Here is a 21,772-nt window from a genome sequence, read left to right on the forward strand (position 1 = left end):
TTAGATTTGAGAAAGATATCAGGATGATGATGTGATTTACTGACCATGACTTGTCTAAGACAGACATACTGAATGATTAATAAATTGACAGGCACATCGATTAACCAATGAGCATGCAAGGTGACTTTCAGGCCTCGTAAGTCATTGTGCTCATTACTAAGGACTGAGAGCAACAAAGAAATGATGTAACAGATGGAGAGGCAATGATATGACAGGTAAGCAAAATACTCATTGGTACTCATACACACACACACACACACACACACACACACACTCACCATACTTTGTCTAGAAACACAAATTTTCATAAACATCCATAAACATCCAATCCATTTAGTAAGAAGAATGTTATATTTGTGTACTGTACATCTGTAGACTGTTAACGCTGTTTTTGTTATGTAAATAATACACAGTTGGATTATTTAGAAACACACACACATACGCGCTGAAAGGCACAAGCACTCAGTCAGTGACACCATTTTGCTCTCTAACAATCTTGCTAATTATAATTGTTAATTAATTCTCTTACTGTGTCTTCATCAAGAGACTAATAACCTACATTCTCATTAATTAGACCTTCAACCCTCTCTATCTCTCCTGCTCCCTCCCTTCCCTCTGCTGTTCTCTAGGCGCAGTGTCGGTGTTAATATTCCGTCACGCTGTGTCCGTGACAGTCGACACGCTGTCATTAACCCTCTCTCTCGGAGGCGGTCTTCGCGTCCGTGTGGTTTTGGTGTGTGCGCGGTGAGCCCCGCGACCCGTGCAACTCCCACAGGCGCCTGTGTCACTGTAGGGTCAGTGTCCTCTCGCGCTTACTCGTACTGGAGTTCTCACTGTATCACTGTAGCTATTACCGCTGCCGCTATCTTGACTAACATACAACATTTATTAACTCTTACACTTATTAATACTGATGCAGTCTGTTCAGTGTTTGTGCTGCCACTGCTAATATTGTTGCTGTCGACAAGAATGGTGGTGCTGAATCTTGCCTACCAGCTGTTAAACATTTATGGGATTGCCACTGTTTTAGATTTAAAGTTGTTTTTTTTTTCAGTGTGTATACCAGCTATACTTAAATTAACCCAATCACTAGTTGAACGTACTGCTACAGCTTTGCTGCTGCCCCTAACTTTGCTACTCTTCTTATGCCCAGGACTAATATTGCATTGTAGCGATAGTGATGTGATGCCTGATTCACTATTTACTGTTGTCAGAGACGCTGTAGTGGCACTGTTACATCACTGTCACCAGCCTCGTCACAGCTCCTGCCACACGCCTAGGTGGTGATATTGGCTGTAGGAGTCCATGTTGACGGTAAGTGACAATTTCTGTCTCTGTCCCCCTTCTTTTCCCTCACTCACTCTCTAGAGAGATGTAACCCAGATTTCAAATGAATCGCTGCCTATTCCTCTCCATCTCCCTCCCTCCTTCCCTCCCTCTCACTCTCTCACTCCCTCTCTCTCTCTCTCTCTCTCTCTCTGCCTCTCTCTCCTCTCCCCTCTTCCCCTAGGTAAAACCAGAATCAATCTTGGAAAGAGAATATCACTCCTTCTGCCTCTTTCCTCATCTGCTCCTTTTCCAGGGTAAAGGAATATATAACTCTGCACTCCTCCTCCGACATCTTTCATTTCCTGGAAAGCGTCGGTTTGACTTGCTCTTTCTGTTTTGTTGGCAAGTTTTCTACTTCTTTTTTTTCTCTTTTGGCTCTCCTCTCCTGTCACGTATCACTTTAAATTTTTCTCTTTTTTATAATCACCAACAGTAGCAGCAAGAGAGCAGGCTTTCAAAGAAAGGAGGAAGATTAAGAGAGGGACTGAGGAAGAGGAGCACTTTGGTCTTTGATCAAGTCTGTCAGCAAGAAACTGTAAATACAGGTACTGTCGTTGTCTTACTTTCTCACCCTCTGCCACTGCTGAAACTTTCTTATCTTTTATTCATTTTTCTATCTTTTGTCATAAAAACCAGGGCTTTGTTTTTCTTTCTTTTATTGTTTTATTTTGTTATTTTTTTCCCATTTTTATTATTTTTGAATAAGCACTGTCATAAGCACTGCATCTGTCTTTTTATTTCAGATCTATAATTGCATCCTTCTTACGTAGCTTTGCATTTTTCTGGGTTATTTTTCTTATTTTACAGTTTGTTGAATCATGTATTTCTGTCTTTCTGTACTTTTGTGTTTTTTTTTTCCAGATTTGTCTGTCAGATTTGTCACACAGAAGAGGATAAGAAAGACAAGATAGAGCGAGTGATTAGGGAAGAGGAAGAGCGGAGGGAGGGAGAGGGGAAGGGAAAATTAAACGGGAGAGGGGTGGAGGGGGTTCAAGCTGACGCGGAGACGTGCAACAGAGAACAAGTGATATATATGGGTTAGGAGTTGTACTAATCGCTTTGTGCTGAAGAGTCTCTCAGGGGGTATGTCTGAGAGTCTGTATTTACTTCTCTCCTTCTGTCTTCATCACTCCCTCACGCACCCTTCCATCTGTTCTTTTTTTTCCTCCATCCGTTGGCCTCTTTTGCCACTCTCTCCTTTCCCTCTGCCTGTCTCCACCCCCATCTCCATGCATATTACGGTGTCTCTCTCTCTCTCTCTCTCTCTTGCCGTTACTCTGTCCAACCTTCTATTTCTTGATCCTTATGTCTATCCTCTCCTCCATCTGCCATCCATCTCCTCCTAAATCCCTCTCTCTATCTCTCCTTCCTTCCCTCTCTCTGGACCCTATCCCCCCCCCTGCCGAAGCCAGCATGTCGACACCGGTCTCCCCATCCCCCTCCCTGTCCCCGCTGGCCCTCTCCAGCTCCTCCGCCTCCCCCTCTCCCTCGGCGTCCCCCCTGCCCTCCCCTCTCTCCCCCCCACCCCGGGTGCCCGTCTTCCAGAGGAAGGGGGCCCTGAAACACAAGCGCATCATCGAGGTGAAGGACCACCAGTTCACCGCCCGCTTCTTCAAGCAGCCAACCTTCTGCAGCCACTGTACCGATTTCATATGGTAATGCAGCCTCTGGGTCATGTGACCACAGATCCTCATCTGTTGAATTTACCGTTACGTACAACAGTATGAACTTTGGGGAGTTTTGCCAGCCGTGAATTTTATATTGCTGCTCACAGTGATGCTCGCACTTTATTCTGTTATATGTTTCCACAACTTGTCGTCTATGAATGTATGACACCATAGTTTCACTGTTCTGTTGCTTTCCAACCTGTTTCACCTTAGTAAAGGTATTGAAAAGTGTATGTGTGCTTGACAAACCTGTCAGTCTTTGTGTATGAAACCGTGGCTCTAATCCAATATTGTGTATGGGATTCTGTCTAAGGTAGGCCAGGTAACTTGAGGCCTGACACTTGTAGTCACCTTTTCAGTAGAAACTCATGTACACTAGAAACTAGCGCACTTCATCATGTGATATCCAAACCAGATATGTACCTCAACTGAGTATTTAAATGACATAATACCAATCGTGAAAGGTGTTTGTGCTAAATGTCACTGTGGCGTCTGCCTGTGTTATAACTTGGGCATTAAACTTACCATCACAGGAATGCATCTGATACCGTAGTTGGTGTGTTTCGTGTTTTGTCTCCTCTTTTCACGTGCTCACACTTTGATTTCAGTGTGTTCCCTGTTTTGCTTCGTTGCCCTCTCTGTCCTTCTCGGGTGTTTACCCTCTTATGCTCAACCAAAAAGGGAGTTCACATTCAAACCAGAAATGCATTGCCGTGACCCCTGAAATGAAAATCAAGTATGTTGTAATATATTGAGAAATACACTGTTAAGCCCAAGAATATAATGCAAACACATTTAAAACATGTTCGTACAAAGCAGAAATATATTACAATATACCAAAGCAGTAAATAACATTTTTAAATACATTGATTGAGTTAAAATATATATTCTCTAAAGTATATTTTGAATATATTATTTTTTGTATGAGGAAATGCAAAATAATGCCATTAATATAATGTGACATAGTATGTGTTAACTGTATGGAAGACAGGCTTCACCAGAGATCAGTCAAGTGATCTACTTGTCTTTCAGCCCTCTGATTGGCTGGCCTTATCAGTGATCAGACAGATCCTCTTGACTCAATACACCAATAGAAATTTGACAGAAATTGCCAGGGATCATTCAAGAGATATCCCTGGCTCACAACAGCTACAGCATAACCATTTGATCAGCAGACCATGCAACAACTATCAGACCTAAGTGGCTCCATTGGTCATTATTATGAGGTTTACAGGCATTACAAGTGTAGTCTGCAGATAAGTTGGGCCCAATCTTTCATTGTTATAAGGCTGACAGGCCTTACCTGGAATGAGACGAAGGAATTTCTCTATATACAAGGTGACATCTATTTAATCTGAGTGGTCTGCAGTGTTCGTGATGCCTCAGAGGAGGATATCTATCAGTCTTGTTTTTATTTTAAGAGTTAGCGTTTGCCTGAATTGTACACCATGCGCATTGGACCGAATTGTTTGCCGGTACAGTATGTACACAGCATTATTTTTCCCGCAGATGGTATCGCTCTGTGCCGTGGCTGTGCTAATAAGAGGCAATGTCTCCAGTGTGGCTGCGTTCATGTATTGAAATGTGTCCAACAGAAGGGGGGATTTTTTTTCATGCTGTCATACCGACGACTGTAACACTACCTGTGCCGCGTATTGTCACTTTCTGTGGTCTTGTAGGTGTAGCTTGCCTGGAAGAAAGACAAATTGCATCTTTATACTACTGTGACACCCTCATAAAGGGATTTCAGAGTGGTAATATATATTTGCTTTATTTCACAGGGGGATTGGAAAGCAGGGATTCCAATGTCAAGGTATCTGTCTTGTTTATATAGAGCATCTAAAATCGTACACATGGGATGAAGTAAAAAAAAAAAAAAATGACACTGTACTGTTGAATTCTTAGTTTTAATTCCAGTTTGACCACTGTTATACCTTGATACTCATCACCAAACTAGGATTCATGTTTTCTTCTGCTTTGTCACATTAGGTTAGAAAGATTTCTCGTTCAAGGTTTATCTCATTACTCAATGACTTAATATCACTAATCAATGAATTTAGTTAATACCCCTCCCCCCCCCCACTCCTTTTTCCCTATCAGTGTGCGGGTTTGTGGTTCACAAGCGCTGTCACGAATTTGTCACCTTTACCTGTCCTGGAGCTATGACTGGCCCAAAAGCTGAGGTATGAGTCTGATGTCCGTACTTTCCCTGCCCTCCAAAGCGGTCCCGCCCTTTGTCTTACTTTCTCTCTCTCTCCCTCTCTCTCTCTCTCCTCTCTCTGTCTGTGATACTGGGAGAGACCTTCTGTTTATCTCATAAACACCAACTAACTGCAGACACCACAGAGCATTGCCTCTGACACCGAGAGGCGCCAGGCGAGAGGAGGGAGGAGATGAGAGCGCAAGCAGCTCGCTCCCGCTCCCTCTCTGGGGTTTCACAGATATTTGTCTTTTTTCACTTTTTTTTTTCTCCCTCCCTGCAAAATAAACTGGAACAGAAATGAGGTCAAGGAGAAAGTGAGCAAGAGAGAGAGAGAGAGAGAGAGTGAGAAAGAGTTGATTGGAGACTGAGAGAGAGAGAGAGAGAGAGAGAGACTGACAGGAGGGAGAGGGAATATGGAGAGGAAGAGCGCTTGGCTCAGAATGAAACAGACTGACAAAAAAAGCGGCTGGCAGAGAATGAAGTGAAGAGGGGGAGACTGGTTCACAAAGCGAAGCCAAGAGAAAGAGAGAGAGAGAGAGGGACCGAGGACGAGAGGCACAATGAGGAGCAGATTGACAAGTAGAAGCGTGGACAAAAATGATCCAGATCCTGATGTCCAGCTGCGAGAAACTCAATTAAATATGGTTGTGCTTTTTGATTGGCTGAAAGGACACCTCATTTGCGTAGAAAAAAGCGACTTTCAAAAGTTAGGATTTCCTCCGCTCCCAGCGATATCTAACACAGAGCAGGCCGGATGAACAGACACAAGGATAGGTGCTGAGGAGAGACATTTAGAGGACAGAAAGAGAGAGAGAGAGAGAGGCCGACAGTATGGTCTGTTACCATGAGAAATGTGTGCTGGCTCTATTAATAGCGAGCAGGACGGTATCAGTGGGAGCCAGATAATTATGATCATTTTAATCACTACTCTCACTCTCTCTCCTTCTCCTTTCCAGATCAGAGCTGCAGTGTATCTTGCTCTGTAATATGCACTTCTTTTCTATATACTTCCTCTCTGTTGATCCTCCTTCACCTTTCACCTTTCTATATGTTTTTTACTCATATTTTTGTCTTGCTTAACGTAAAATGTCCCCCCGTTCATATGATGTCCCTCCCCCCTCTTCTTCCCCTTCTCTTTCTGTTTCCCCTCTCCGCTCCATCATTCCCACTCCAACTGCCCCATATATTGGAAATGGCCTCACTCCCCAAACCCCCCCACCACCTCTCTGTCCACCTCCTCCTTTTGCTCTCTCTTTTGGTCTTCCTCTCCAATACTTGTTTGCCTGTCACTCTCTACTTGATCCTGATTTTTTTTCTTCCTCCTTATTTCTTTCACTCTCTACCTCACTCTTTCTTCTTTTATCCTCAAATTTCCCTCTATTCTCCCTACCTGTGTCTTTGTCTCTCCCCTACCCCTCTCCCTCTCTCTCTTCACTCCTCCTCCCCCCACCATGTTCTCTCTCCCCCACCTTTCTCCTTCTCCTCCACTTCTCTCCCTGTCACTTGCTCCATCACTCATTCTCTCCACCACCTTTCTCCCTCTCTCTCCATCCCTCTTCCTGTCACTGTCCCTTTCACTCCCTCCCTCCCCACCCTTCTCCTTCTCTCCTCCTCTCCCTCTCTCTATTTTATTGCTCTCTCAGGATCTGAAAAGCAAACACAAGTTCAAGATCCACACTTACTCCAGCCCCACCTTCTGTGACCACTGTGGCTCTCTGCTCTATGGCCTCATCCACCAGGGCATGAAATGTACCAGTGAGTAAAGAAAGAGCGGTGTCGTGTAGTGGAGCATAGCGGTTAAGGAGCAGGACTCGTAACCCAAAGGTTGCCAGTTCACTTCCCTGCTGGGATACTGCTGCTGTACCCTTGGGCAAAGCACTTAACCCACAATTGCCTCAGTAAATATCCAGCTGTATAAATGGATAACATTGTAAAAAACTGTAACTAACATAAGTGGCTCTGGATAAGAGCATCTGCTAAATGCCAATAATGTAATGTAATAATGCATACACGACTTACATAACTACATAACTTGAAATAGGTGTAGGTTGTACGCCTGTGTGTTTTTCGGTAGACTCTCCTCCCCTTGTCGCTGAGATTCACAGTACCGAGGGTTGTGGAGATCCCTTTGAGACCAAGTTGATTTATATTTGGAACAACAAGTGATACAGGTCTCCTTCCAGTCAGTGTCTCCAGTTAAGGACTTGAGACCAGATTAAAAATAAAAACGCAGACATTTTTGGATGTACAGTGTACACCACTGTTGTACATATTAAGTAAGCTATACATCTGTAACTTGAGTATATTTAAAACGTGTGCATGTGTGTTTGTGTGCATGTGTGTGTGTGTGTGTGTGTGTGTGTGTGTGTGTGTGTGTGTGTGTGTGTGTGTGTGTGTGTGTGCGTGGCCCAGGCTGTGACATGAATGTACATAAGCGTTGTGAGGCCAGTGTTCCGAGTCTGTGCGGCCATGACCACACGGAGAAGAGAGGACGAATTTACCTGTCTGTCAGAGGAGAGAGGGAGGAGATTCATGTTACAGGTAAGATTGGGGCCGAGCTTACATTGTATCACTCACTAGAAAGCAGACTACATTACATTATCTCGGGGTAATGTAATATCAGTGCAGTCACTTTGATCTTGGCAAGTGATTTTTTTTTTTCGAGGGCATCCTCGGAAATCAGATCCCTTTGAAAATGTCCATATTCATATGTAAAATATATAGTATATCTATTCATATAAGTGAAAGTGATTTCACAGTGAACGTATTGAAGTTGACATGGATCCTGCTTGTTATGCAAACCAGTCCAAACATCTGAAGAAGTCAGTCACATATGATGTGTCAATGCTCACATTGAAATCGACTTAACAAATCAATAAATCAAACCTATTCAGCATAATGCCTTTCACAATGTTTTTTTTCCCCCTGTGGAGCATATTTTGTAGAAAAGGGAGAGAAGAGAATATGAAAATGTAGCATAAGAATATAAATGAATATCAGCAACAAAATAAACTCAGAGTTTAGCAATTTATCAGGGTGATATCAGAACATCAGTAACATGATATAAAGCATTTGTAAATGAAACAGCCTGATAAAACCAATGACTAGCAGATACGTGAGGAATTAGACAAGCAGAAATAGGCTTGGGCAAAATCTTTGCCAGGTGTTGGTAACTTCAATGGTGTAACTTCCACAGTCAACATAGAGAGGGGAAAGTCTGCCTATTTAATAAGTCCAGTTTGCACAGCTAGATATAACCAGTACTGTGTAGGTAAAACAAATTATCCCATGAAACTTATTTATTTTGTAGACACCATGCTCCAGTTTGATTTCTTGATCATTAGAAAATTCCAGTACAGAATACAATTTGCAAATAGGCCAGAACAGTACAAACAGTAACATAATTTACAAAGCAACACAGAGCTATAGATACAATTAAGCACATTAAAGCACATGTCTGTGCTAGCTACTGGAGAAGAAATGCAGTTTATTGGAACAGACAATGGGTGTGCTTGACGGGCTGATTATGGGCAGATGCACGTTGCGTGAAGGCAAATACAGCATGAGGTAGGGAGTGTTCAGAAGGCAGCGGGAGGTGTTGAGTGGCTGTGCCGTCCTGACCGCGAGGAGAAGCTCTGGGGTGGTCCAGGGGTAGAGGGAGTGACAGTAACCAGTAAAGCTTGAGATGTGTGGTGTGCTTGTTAAGAGGAAACTGGGGGGCCTCTCCAGGAGGCCTGGTAGAAGCCATCTGCCAGATAGGAGGAGAACCAGCTGAGCGCAGTACTTGAGACCCCCCCCCCCCCCCCCAAAGTGCAGCAAAGGTAGACAGGGGAATCTGACAGCCCACCGTGTCAAAAGCTCCAGACAGATGAAGATAGATGATCGCTGCGGAGAGTGAGGCTGAGAGTGCGCTACGCAGCCCGCTCGTCACAGAGAGGAGGGCTGTCACTATAGTGACCAGTCTGGTGGGGGGGGGGGGCCTTTCAGCAAAAGAGGACAGATGTTTATGAACATCCTGCTAAATGCGTGGGTTTTTTTTTTTTTTTTTGAGAGTTTAGAATGTTTTTTTTTTTTTATGGCCGATGGATCCATTTTGTTCCAGGCGGTGTGGGTGGATAGCATTACCGTTTTGCCAGTGGAAACTTAAATGTCTGCAGCAAGACTCAGCAGGACTGCCCCCACACTGCTCGGGCAGGTAGCATGTTCACCCTCTGGGTCCCATTTATCCCAGTGATGACTGGCCTAGATCGAAAATGGCTTTACAGTGGAGTGAGGCCGCCGACATTGGCCGTGTGCATAAAGTTTTTATGTGTCATCTGGAAGCCGGGGACTTATCTTTTGCTCTCAGTAATCCATCATGTAAAGGCGCTACACGTGAACACATGACATAGAGAATGTAATTGTACAAGAGGGAAGCTCGCATTGAAGTATGAAGCATATCCCCATTTAGTGCAACAGAACAGCATTATTATGGCTTTTCCCAGAGGAGGTAAAATATTGGTTAAGTATTGTGAACAGTATAAAAGAGTGACAGCCCTTACCAGAGATCAATCAAGTCACTTCCCTGTCTCTCACAGCTATTTTTGCAATATACGAAATGCTGAAGAGGTACATTTCAGGACCGATATCGGTATTGTGACATTTGGTGGAGCAACATGACAAGATTTTGCAAGGGAACGTGGCGAAAAATACTGAGTTCTGCTTTCACTGTCAGCCTTTTGGTGTGTAAAAATCTGTGCTAAGTTATGCGCGCCGCCGTACCCTGCGCTGCTGTTATATTTTTACTCGCATGCAAATAAAAGCGGGCATTTAGTTGTGTACTGACACATGACACCCTCACAGCACTCACAGTGTGTGTATGTGGTGGTTCAGGGCTTGTTCTGAGGCCTACCGGACAGAACAGTTGTACAGTTTAGGTATACTAAACAAAGCTCCTTTATGTCAAACATCTGATGATGATTATTTTTTAAGAGGTAAAAAAAAAAGTGCCTTTGGTTCAACTGGTAAAGATGCTCCCTCCAGCCTGTGCTAAGTTCTACGGGCCAATATCACATATTTGAGTCTGGGCTGTCTAGTTAGCCCTCAGTGACCAGGTGTCCGCAGTGGAGGAACATAATTGATTCTGTTTCACTGGGGAAGGGCGGGTGACAATGGTCAGTGAAATCTGCAAGTGGCAATCTCGGCTAAAGATGAAATATGAATCAAATTATCTAGATAGGATCAAAAGGAGGAAAGAATTGGGAGAAATGAAAACGGAAAGTGGCTCGTCTGTTTGAATTAACGCACTTGACATCGAACAGCATTTTAATTCAATCAGAAAAGGTGAAGGACCAGGAAGCAGCATGCTAGGGCAGTAGTGACTACAGGGCTTGGTGTGGCTGAAACGTGTTAATGTTTATAATTACCGTATGTTTAATACACATTTATTTAATAAATGCCCGTTTCATGTTTAAGATGCATTTGAAGCTATTTCTTCAGTGGTAACAGTATTATTATTAACTCTATTTCCTGACATTCTGGAAGTCATCCTGTATATTCCATGCTGTTTATGTCTTGAGAAATGAAATTTCTGATAAGTGACCCTATGAAATGCATCTACTTTGTCTTGCTATGCCTGTATCACATTTAAACTATTTGAACTTGAGACCAAACATATTTAATATGATACATTTTATTTCAAATGAAAAAAATAGATGAAATTAGACTGTCAAGCTGCAGTATCTTTAAAATACTGATCTGCTGAAATATTGAAACTGGCAGAGGGGTCATAGTGCATTAGAAAACTGTTCAAACTACCCTATTGGATACCCTAGCTCCTTGTAAAAAGTCCTGTAAAAACTGAGAAAGAACCAGTTCAGTGCTTTAAATTCTTGAGTGTGCTAAAAGATGTTATATATATGTCCCTGTATCTCCACCAGAAACTGGTGTTAGGATGTTAGAGTAGCACTTCTGTGTGAACGTAAGATTTCTGACATTTGCAACCGTCATCTGTGCCAGAGTCCAGAGTTGGAAAACCCCGGCTTCAGAAAGTGAAAGTCCTACCATGTATTTCTTCTAGCCATTCACTAAACAAGGTGATTTCACTAATTAGCTCCTCTACCTGGCTGAAGAGTTGTGCTAATTAAATTCAGCTGGTGTAGTGCATGGGTGGAACAAATACGTGGCAGGACTTTTACTTTCTGAAGCCGGGATTTTCCACCTCTGCTAGAGTCTGAGTTCCTGTTTGCTGATTGCCTGCCTCTTCTTTCATTCCTGTGTAATGCTAAGGGACCAAACGTACAGGCTTCTGTGTTGTATGCAAATTGAATCAGAGAAGTCTTGATTGGGTTACAGAAAAAGAAGGTTTTGACCTTGCTTAGAAGATCTCAACTCAACCGCAAATATCAAACATTACAGATGAAATGACAGCAACACTCAAAGGTCACAGGTTATCGGAAAGTCACATAATCCCTTTTGAAACACATGCAAGGAGTACACACTAGAGGGCAGCACTGCACCTCTGAGTTCTAGACAGCTTAAGAAATGACTGCACTTTCAGTGCGAGAGGCCCGGAACCTGATTCCCATGGACCCAAACGGGCTCTCAGACCCCTACGTGAAGCTGAAGCTCATCCCTGACCCCAAGAGCCAGAGCAAGCAGAAGACCCGCACCATCCGCTCCACTCTCAACCCTGTGTGGAACGAGAGCTTCACTTTGTGAGTGCGTTTGTGTGTGTGTGTGTGTGTGTCTGTGTTTGTGTGTGTGTGCGCGCGTGTATGTTTGTGTATGTGAGTGTCTGTGTGTCTGTGTGCGTGTGCATGTGTGCACGTGTGTGTCTGTGTGTGTGCGCACATTTGTGTGTGTATGTGTGTGTGTGTGTGTGTGTATGTCTGTGTCTGTGTCTGTGTGTGTATGCATGTGAGCACGTGTGTGTCTGTGTGTGTGTGTGCACATTTCTGTGTTAATGTGTGTGTGTGTGTGTGTGTGTGTGTGTGTGTGTATGTGTCTGTGTCTGTGTCTGTGTCTGTGTGTGTATGCATGTGTGTGAGTGTGTGTGCATAGAGCAGGTGTGAGTGTGGGCCTTTCTTGATGTGTGTGTAGTCTCGGTGTGTGTGCTTTTCTGGGGTTTTTGTCTGTTTGTCTGTTGTTACATTACTATTGTCATTACATTACTGTGGTGTAATCTTCCTGAGTTGTTAGTCTGTTTGTCTATTCATATCTATTGTTGCATCTGTTGTTACATATATGTTGTTACTGTTGCTATATTACATTATTATTGGCATTACATTGCTGTAGTGTAATCTCTCTGAGTTTCCCTTTAAACGCAGTTCAGTCAGAGGCCGGCAATGGGATCGACGTTTGTCAGTGGAGGTGTGGGACTGGGACCGCACCTCTCGGAATGACTTCATGGGGGCGCTGTCTTTTGGGGTGAGCGAGATTTTCAGGCGTTCCGTCAGTGGCTGGTTTAAGCTGCTCAACCAGGAGGAAGGCGAGTACTACAACATCCCTGTACCTGATCAGGATTTACAGGTAAAAAAAAACGTGCTGTATATACGCATACACCATCAACCATGAGTTATGTGCTGATAGAATTATTTGTGGTTCAGTTACCTTATGCTGATCATAATGTTATTGGGTGATGTATTCTGCTAAAATAAGTGTTGCTGGCAGGGAAAAGATTGTATATTTCAAGCTTCTGTTTCCCTGAGAAAGGAAATTTGAAAGATGTTTTTGTAATGGTCTGTAATTACCCAATATTACCACTAGAGAGCATAAAAGTTTGCAGTGAAATCTGCTTTCGTCAGAAATCTTCCTAATTATTTTGAGGTTCTTCTGTGTTTGTGTAGTTTTTCCTTGTGCAGTTGCACAACAAAGTGGTTAATTTCATCATGTAAAAATTAATAATAATAATGTTTTTTTTTTCTCATCTCCACTCCTCTTTTCTCTCTCTCTTCTTCCTTCTTCTCCTTTCCTCACTCTTCGCCAAACACTTTCACTTTGTTCCCAGGAAGCTCTCCCTCCTACCTCCCCCACACCTTCCTTGCCCCCACCCCCAGTAACCGTCCCAACCCCAGTAACAACCCCCACCCCCACCTGCCCCCCTCTCCTGTCCCCTGGGAAGGCCCGGGTGGGGCTGCAGGACTTCAACTTCCTCATGGTGCTTGGAAAAGGGAGCTTTGGGAAGGTATTGTCACCATGTGCTGGTGATGGGAGTATTATGGGCTTTAATGCAGTGAGCTACAGTTCTGTCTCTCTATACATTAACAGAACTAGATAACCCTGTTTGTCATAGATTTCAGGTGCTTTGTTGTGTGGCTCAATATACAGGCATATGTGATGCACTCTGAATTTAATTGGAGACTCTTCCCTGCGGTCATTTAATGATCACTGTGCCCCCCCCCCCCCCCCCCCCCAGAAATTTTGCAAAAAAGACAGCTCTAAATCTTGTACTAAAATGTGATTAATATATGAAATTAAGCTAACAACCATGTGAGATTCCTTCAGATAAGAATTAGGGTTGAATGCCAGCACGTTCCGTGATCCTGATTGGTTAGATAGTCAGAGGGAGGGAAGGGTGAAATAAGGTAACAGTGGGTGGAGAATGAGTGACAGGCGGAGGGGGAGACGGGCGAGAGACAGATGCCAATACAATACACAGTAGTTACAGCTACCATAACCTTGAACAAGAACGAACATTTGTTGAGGGGCTGCAGCTGCTTAGAGGATGCCTTGATTAGTGTTTTCTATTAAAACTTGAGATTATAAACTGAACGAAATTTGCGAGCCTCTTCTTACTTGTAACTCTCACTCTTCTCTGCTCTCCCCTCTCTCCTTGCTTCTATAATCTCTTTTCATTCTCACCTCACCTTCACTTAATCCGTTCTTTCTTTTTTCTTCCTCCCTTACTTCTCTTTCCTCTCATCCCTCTTTCCCCCTCACTTCTCCCTTATTCCTGCCTCCTCTCTACACTCTTTTTCCACCCCTCTCCCTCGTCTCCCCTCCCTCTCTCCCCCGCCCTCCTCCCTCTCCCCCCCACCTTGCCCTTAACCCTCTCTACACCCTCCCTGTCTCTCCTCCTCCTTCAACTCTCTCCCCAAACCCTGCCTTCACTCTTGTCCTCACTCTCCCTGTCTCTTCTCCCTCCTCTCTCTCCCTTCACCCTTTCCTCACCCTTGTCGCCACCCTTATGTATTTCTCCTCCTCCATCCTCTGCCCCCCCACCGCCCTCCCATCACCCTTCTCTGTTTCTCCTCCACCCATCTCCCCTTATGGTGCTCTCGCCCTGGTCTCCACCCTCCTCTGTCTCTCCTCCTCCTCCTTTCTCTCTCCCTACCCTGCCTTCACTCCTGTCTCCGCCCTTATCTGTCTCTCCTCCTCCATCGCCTCTCTCCCCCCACCCTTTCCTCACCCTTGTCTCCGCCCTCGTCCCGGCCCCCTCCGCCCCGGGTTTCACGCAGGTGCTGCTGGCGGAGGAGCGGGGCAGCGAGCGTCTGTTCGCGGTGAAGGTGCTGAAGAAGGACGTCCTGTTCCAGGACGAGGACACGGAGAGTGCCATGGTGGAGCGCCGGGTGCTGGGCCTCACGGGACGACCCCACTTCCTCACCTCCCTGTACTGCGCCTTCCAGACCGAGGTGCAGCACACTGCGTTACATTACATCACTGCCATTGAGTATCTTGCCCAAGTATACAGCAGCGGTGCCCCAGCAGGGAATTGAACCAGCAACATTTTGGTTACAGGTTCCGTTCCTTAAATACTATGCTACACTGCTGCCTCAAATAAAGAGGCGTGAAAAGTTGCGCAAACAGGACACCGCTGTCCACAAGTGAACCAGCGTCATTGCAAGTGCTGAGATCACAAACGCGTGCCTAGACTCCACGTCAACGGTGACACAGAGAGAGACAGCACGCGTGCACACGCACACACATATACACACACACACACACACACACACACGCACCGGCTGACCTCAGACCGCTGCACATCAACACAGACACTGAGAGAGAGGGCAGAGACAGAGCACGCGTCTGTCTGACCGCCCACAGCAGCATGTCAGCACTGATACTTACAGAGGAGAGAGAGGGTTGAGACAGCATAGACACTATGGCAAAATGGCAATGGCAAAACAGAAACACCGTCTGAACAAACTAAATAGGTACATCAGTGTACCACACATTAAAGATTGCATACAGCATGGCTGAGCAACTGTTATGTTTACCGTTAAGATCTGTGCTGTACTCTGTTGTTCTTAAATGTAATGCATATAAATGTAACGTAGTCTCCTCCAAGTTCTACATTCCCGCTCTAATCCTGTCCTGCGCTGTACTTCAGGGCTCTACATCTCTCTGACGGTAACAGTCCAGCAGGTTTTTGGCGTGTCTTTGTCTTTTCGAGTGCAGGACTTCGGCTTGTCAGGTGAAATGACTAATTGATTCAATTAGGTGCTCAGGTTTAATGAAACCCAGCCTCCCTGCCCCCGAGGACCAGAGTGAAAGAGCCCTCCTGTACAGCAATATGCTCCACCACACCGCAGAGTGCAGATCCAGGCGTGTCAATAATTAACACTATTTGGTGAAAATTAATCTCGAAATGTGAGATCTCGCTCTATAGTTGTTTTTGTCTTAATTATATTTTTTTCCATTTTGACCCAGATCTGTGTTTTAATTAATAAATTAATATTTTGCATTTCTTAACAAGGTCGGTAGCAGTCCTGAGGGGGGGTTTATTTAACAAGAACAGATTGCTTTTTAATTTTGACTGGAGGGGCTTATATAATGACATAATATGTGTGTGTGTGTGTGTCAGAGTGTGTGGGTGCACACATGCGTGTGTGTGTGTGTGCGCGTGCATGTGTATATGTATATATGTGTGTGCGCATGTATGTACATACATGTGTGTGTATGTGTGTGTGCTCATGTGTGCATGTATGTGTGTGCATGAATATGTGTATGTGTGCATGTGCGCGTGTGTATGCGTCCGTGTGTGTGTGTGTGTGTGTGTGTGTGTATATGTGCGCATGTGCCCATGTGTGTCCTTGCGTGCGAATGAGTTAGTGGGTATGTATGCCTCAGTGTGATTTGATGGGCTTACGTATAATAATCAAAGGACTCTATATAATAAGTATTGTGGCAATAATTTGAGAACCAAACCGCTGTCAAAACACTATTTTTCACTATTGCATATTTTGCACGAGTAAAGTATTAATCCCATTTTCAACTTTCATGATTACATATATATACACAGAACATCTTCTGTCACATCTTACACCTTCATCATCTTTTGACTAAGCATTATTTTGATTTTCTGTGACAGTAATGACGACCTCATAATACAGAGTATGAATGTATATTTGTATTTTGTTCAGTAAGGAAAGTGATAATGTTTGTGATGATTGTATATATGTATATTGCATATTATTATAGTATCACACCTGATGCTATCAGTGATATTGATGATGACATTGTAGTTTCTTCGGTATCCCCTGCACGCACAGAAAAAACGTGAATAAGCTATTGATGTAAGAGAATTGGACATGGATTATCGGTAATGATATGGATTATCCTGTGGTTGGTGGCGTAGCTTTGCATGTGCGTAGTGCATAAGCGGGGCGGGTGAGACATCGATCGTGGAGAGCGATGCTGATGGTGACGTTGGTGTCGCAGGACCGCCTGTATTACGTGATGGAGTACGTTAACGGAGGGGACCTGATGTTTCACATCCAGATCGTGGGCAAATTCAAAGAGCCGCATGCCGCGTGAGTACAGTCTACTGGTCCCCTAAAAAAAATCAGTGGTCAATAACACTTTCGGCGTGCGTTTGTGTCTGCCCTGGTGTATGGATTGTGTTTGAGTGCAATGGAAAGGACACTGAATATGACAATAAAGAAGAATCAATTTCCAGGACTCCAATGAACAATGAAATTGATGGTGACCCTCTCGGTCTTCTAGGTTTTATGCTGCTGAGATAGCTGTTGGTCTCTTCTTCCTCCATAACAAAGGAACCATATACAGGTATTTACCTGTGTGGCCAAAAAAAGTGTGGTAATATATGCCATAGTGTAGTGTTGCAGTTTGTTAATTCCATGCAAAAAGCTTATACAGTATTATGCGGTGTGCTGGTTGCTTCCATGTGCTGTGTTAACAGTCTACCCCTCTTTCTGCCTCTCAGAGATCTAAAACTGGACAACGTGCTGTTGGACAGCGAAGGCCACATCAAGATTGCCGATTTTGGGATGTGCAGAGAGGGGATGATGGAGGGAGACACCACGCGCACCTTTTGCGGGACCCCTGATTACATCGCCCCTGAGGTCCCCCTCAGCTCTTCGCCCTTCTCGCCCCCCCCCCCCCCCCCCCCCCCCCCCCGCCTCTTTCTCTGTCTCTCCTTTATCGCTTCTCCGGTTCATTGCATTCTCCCATGTCATTTCTCTTTTCTCCGCTCAGTTTCAGTCCATTGTTAAAGGATGTGTATGGCTGCCTCAGTTTCATTCACTTTCACCGGCCCCGCTGTCCTCTGCGCTGCATTTGAGCGGTCTGCGGCACTCTCCTCTAATGAATGAACTCATGCCCCTTCTCCCTGTGGCTGTGCGTAGCTTTCTCTCTGTGTCTTTGCAGCGTCACTGCACACGGTATATTTACAGAACCGGTCAGCGCATATGCAGTGCGCTTACACTTTACCCAGTGTCTCTCGGATTGTGGATTGTACATCTTGTACAGACGGCGATTTTTTTGCCACAACATTTAGTGTTTGTGTGTCTGTGCACCCATGCGCATATGTGCGATTGTGTGAGCCCAGTGTACGTCAGTAACTCATAATTAAGCTTGCAGTTAAACTCCACTCTATTGATTTTATTATGTAAAATAAGCATTGATTTTCTTGTTCCTGTCATTTTGGGAAAGATACAATATTTCTCCCTAGAGGCAAGAAAATGAATCGTTCCCCCTCTGCCTCTCCCCTTCTCTCTCTGACTCTCTCACACAAACTGTGTCAGTAGCACTGTAATGCTGTGTCTGGTTCTCACTACTGCCCAACTCTCTCTCTTTGTCTCTCCATCAATCTCTCTTCCAGATAGTGGCCTACCAGCCGTATGGAAAGGCTGTAGACTGGTGGTCTTACGGAGTCCTGCTGTATGAAATGCTGGCTGGACAGGTAACCAAGTGCCCAGTCTGTACCATGGCCTGTACAGCTCCATCCCCAGCAATTCATAGCACTTCTGTCTCTTTCCTCCTCTCTCCCTTCATTTCTTCATCCGTCTTCCCTCCTTCGAACTCAACCCCCTGCGCCTCCTCTCTCCCAGCCTCCCTTTGACGGAGTGGATGAGGAGGAGCTGTTCCAGGCCATTATGGAACAGAGTGTCTCCTACCCTAAGAGCCTGTCCCGGGAGGCTGTGTCCATCTGCAAGGGGGTAAACCGGACTCTATACTCTGTGCTATAACTCCATTGAAGCATTGAAGAGCGGCTTGGTATTGCACTGGCTTGTAAATAATGGCCCAGGGACACCATGTAGGGCAATAAACGGATCTTTACTTTCTAATAACCATAATTCAGGGTTGTGCAGAATAGCAGAATACAACATGTAATATTCAAGACTGTATTCGATCTGCTATCCACCGCATTTTCACCGTGCCATGGGGCAGCGTTTGTCAGTACACTGTAGTTTTGAACACAGGCCTGCTCAGTTAGTGATGGAAGCCTTTGCCGCAGTTGTGTACAGTTCAAACTTACTCTGTGTTTGGTACTGACTGGTCTAGTCATAGTGAACTCTGCTCCCTCTCCCCCCCTCTCATTCTTTTTTTCCTGTCTTTTCACTCACTGCCCCTGTCTCTCTCTCTCTCTCTCTCTCTCTCTCCCCCCCCTCCTCTCTCAGCTCATGACCAAACACCCGGGAAAACGTCTGGGAGGAGGAGAGGATGCAGAGAGAGAGATCCGAGAGCATCCCTTCTTCCGCTGGATTGACTGGGAGAGGCTGGAAAGACTGGAGATCCAGCCCCCATTCAAGCCCAGAACTGTTAGTGACCCTCCAGACTGTCATGCCTTCTCTCTCTATCTGTCTGTCTGTCTCTCTCCCTCTCTCTCTCTCACTCACTCACTCACCCTCTCTCTCTCTCTCTCTCTCTCTCTCTCTCTATATCTCTATCAGTTCAATTTAATTCAAGTGACCTCGTTGGCTTTACAGAGAAACATTTGGGTTGCCAAAATACAGTCACCTATACGTTCAACAAACATTACAAAGCTGATCAGCTCACTTTCAATGAATAGCACATTTAGGTAAAACATACAGCTATGAAACCTTAAAATAATTTATGCAATTAAGTAGTTACTTAATTGCATAATTACATTATGAATAATATAATTGTCAGAATAATTCATGTAATAACATGTTAAAATAAAGTTTATGCTTGTGATGGGCAGCTGCCAGTATTGCCCGAGCCTTTGTCTCCCAAAATGGTTGGGAAATTTTGGAATGCCCTGGTCTCAATGAATATTTATTTTGTAAATGCTTCCTCACCATCCTTCTTTTTTCCACATTTTGCAATCAAGTTATCTCTTTTTCTCCACCCCACATCCTGTCCTTTATTTTTCCCCATCTTTATCAGTCAGACAGGAGACAGACATTTTTATTTCTCTGAGCAAGAATGGCTTGCCTGGCCTGAAGTGTTTCCCTGTATTACTCATGCAGATTTATGTAAACATATGCTGTTTACATAACACATATTACACATATGTCTTCAGCTGACAGCTAACTGCTGAGTGATTTCTTGGTTCTTGCCTAATATGAACGTCAGAATTTTCCTTGGATAACATTAAGAAAAACAACAGGCGGCTGTGTAAACTGTGTTGTGCGGAAGAGTTTCTGTGCTGTATTAACTCCCTTTCCTTCTGTCTCTCAGGGAGGGAGGAAAGGGGAGAATTTCGACAAGTTCTTCACGGCGGCCCCCTCGGCCCTCACCCCCTCTGACCCCGATGTGCTGGCTGCCATGGACCAGGACGACTTCCAGGGCTTTTCCTTCATCAACCCTGACTTCCCCCTCTCCCCCCTGACTGCGGTCTGAGAGGAGGGGCGGGGGAGGGGGAATTGGGGGCAGAGGGTGGAGAGTTGGTGGGGAGGGTGGTGAGGGAACAGGGGGGCAGAGATGCTATGTGCTGCAGCCACTCTGACAAGGCCACTATGTACTCTCACGCTAGCACTGAGCGAGGGTAGGGACACCCACAGAACACACAGAGTAATCACTCACAACAAAAAACGGCACATTAATGTACTGACAAAAAGACAAAGGAGCCAGTGTTAGATGTTAGATAGATAGCATTTTATCATTTTATGACATTCTGCAACAGGTAGGTATTGTTTATTTTAATCTTTTGAACACACACACACACACAGATACATACATACGTGTGTGTATGTATATATATATATATATATACACACACACACACACACACACACACACACACACTAATATATATATTCATGGCTCTACCAGGCTCTCTGAACCCCCAGCTGTTAAAATTATGCTTATAGGAACATTTCTGCAGTATAAGGTCCACATGGTGAAAAGGAGAATTTATTAAAAAAAAAAAAAAAAAACATTCAATTTCAGACACGTTCCCCTTACCTACAAATCTGGTACAGAATGTGTTTCCAAAAACTGATCAGGAAATGACTTTAATAATGGGTAATAGCAAAATCATTCTATAATGTAAACTCTGTAGATGCAATTCAACTAAAAAACTCATTGTGAAGACATCACGACATATGTAAAATAATACACTATATAAACTATGTATTATACAATGTAGAATTGTCATAGTACTAGTGTAGTTTAATTGGAAGGCTATGACTGAACACCACCATCATTTTTAAATTTATATTGGACTGTCCACTTAGAGTCTTTCAAAGGAATTACATATCCAGGAGTGTGTTTGCCCAAACCCCTACAGAGCATTGAAAATTTTAATATGGTCAAGTAATATATCCTTGCAACAATATTACACCCCTGTTTAAACATAGTTGCACTTAAGGTAAATCATGTACATGACTGCTATACGAAGCAGTAGTTCCTAGGCATTCAGAAGTGGAATTGACATTGATTGCACCATCTTCCTGGGTAATAAATAGCAAAATGTCTGCCACAAATATTTATTGCTAGCCATTATTATATCCGCTATCTAGCCATTACATGTATAGTAATGTATTTATCCATTTATTATATGACTATACATATTGTGTCTTCCCTGTCTGGGAGCTGTTGTGATGGACTGGTGTTTTGACGCATGCTACAACTGTTGTGAAATTTGTCAAATTTCTACTCTGTAAAATGCCTCAGTCAGTGAAAAGCTGGACTGACAAACTAGCTGTGGGTAGTTGGATGGTACAGGTTGAGGGAGGCAGGATAATCATTATGACTATGATAGAGGTGTTTTTTTTTTCATTATAGCAGTGACACAGCATAAAGACACTTTAGTATTGGGGTGTTGGGAATCTTACTACAATTGATGACTCCATGTAGTAAAACTGGTTCTCCTTTCGAATGGTGGTTAATTTCTGGAAAAACACTGTATAGATAGAAATCACGTGACACGGTACCAACGATACCA

General features: G+C 44.1%; 1 protein-coding gene across 3 annotated transcripts; it reads left to right on the top strand.

Moving 5' to 3' along the window:
- The first annotated feature begins 1,243 nt into the window (after positions 1-1,243).
- On the top strand, positions 1,244-20,226 carry prkcg (protein kinase C, gamma). Of its 3 annotated transcripts, none has more exons than XM_036538148.1 (18): positions 1,244-1,314; positions 1,763-1,874; positions 2,738-2,984; positions 4,778-4,809; positions 5,097-5,179; positions 6,843-6,954; positions 7,612-7,740; positions 11,738-11,894; positions 12,507-12,708; positions 13,187-13,363; positions 14,637-14,810; positions 16,840-16,931; positions 17,125-17,187; positions 17,345-17,483; positions 18,242-18,322; positions 18,471-18,578; positions 19,041-19,181; positions 20,065-20,226. In XM_036538148.1, exons 3-18 carry the CDS (start codon positions 2,743-2,745, stop codon positions 20,224-20,226), a joined length of 2,094 nt encoding a protein of 697 aa, XP_036394041.1. In that variant the 5' UTR covers positions 1,244-1,314; positions 1,763-1,874; positions 2,738-2,742. The 3 variants fall into 3 exon arrangements, with proteins under 3 accessions (XP_036394041.1, XP_036394039.1, XP_036394040.1); XM_036538146.1 differs by lacking the exon at positions 1,244-1,314 and adding an exon at positions 1,517-1,583; XM_036538147.1 differs by lacking the exon at positions 1,244-1,314 and adding an exon at positions 1,517-1,583 and having other exon boundaries at positions 2,742-2,984.
- Positions 20,227-21,772: the final 1,546 nt, after the last annotated feature.

Source organism: Megalops cyprinoides, chromosome 10 (genome assembly GCF_013368585.1).
Source record: "Megalops cyprinoides isolate fMegCyp1 chromosome 10, fMegCyp1.pri, whole genome shotgun sequence".
In the NCBI taxonomy this organism is placed as follows: Eukaryota; Metazoa; Chordata; class Actinopteri; order Elopiformes; family Megalopidae; genus Megalops; species Megalops cyprinoides.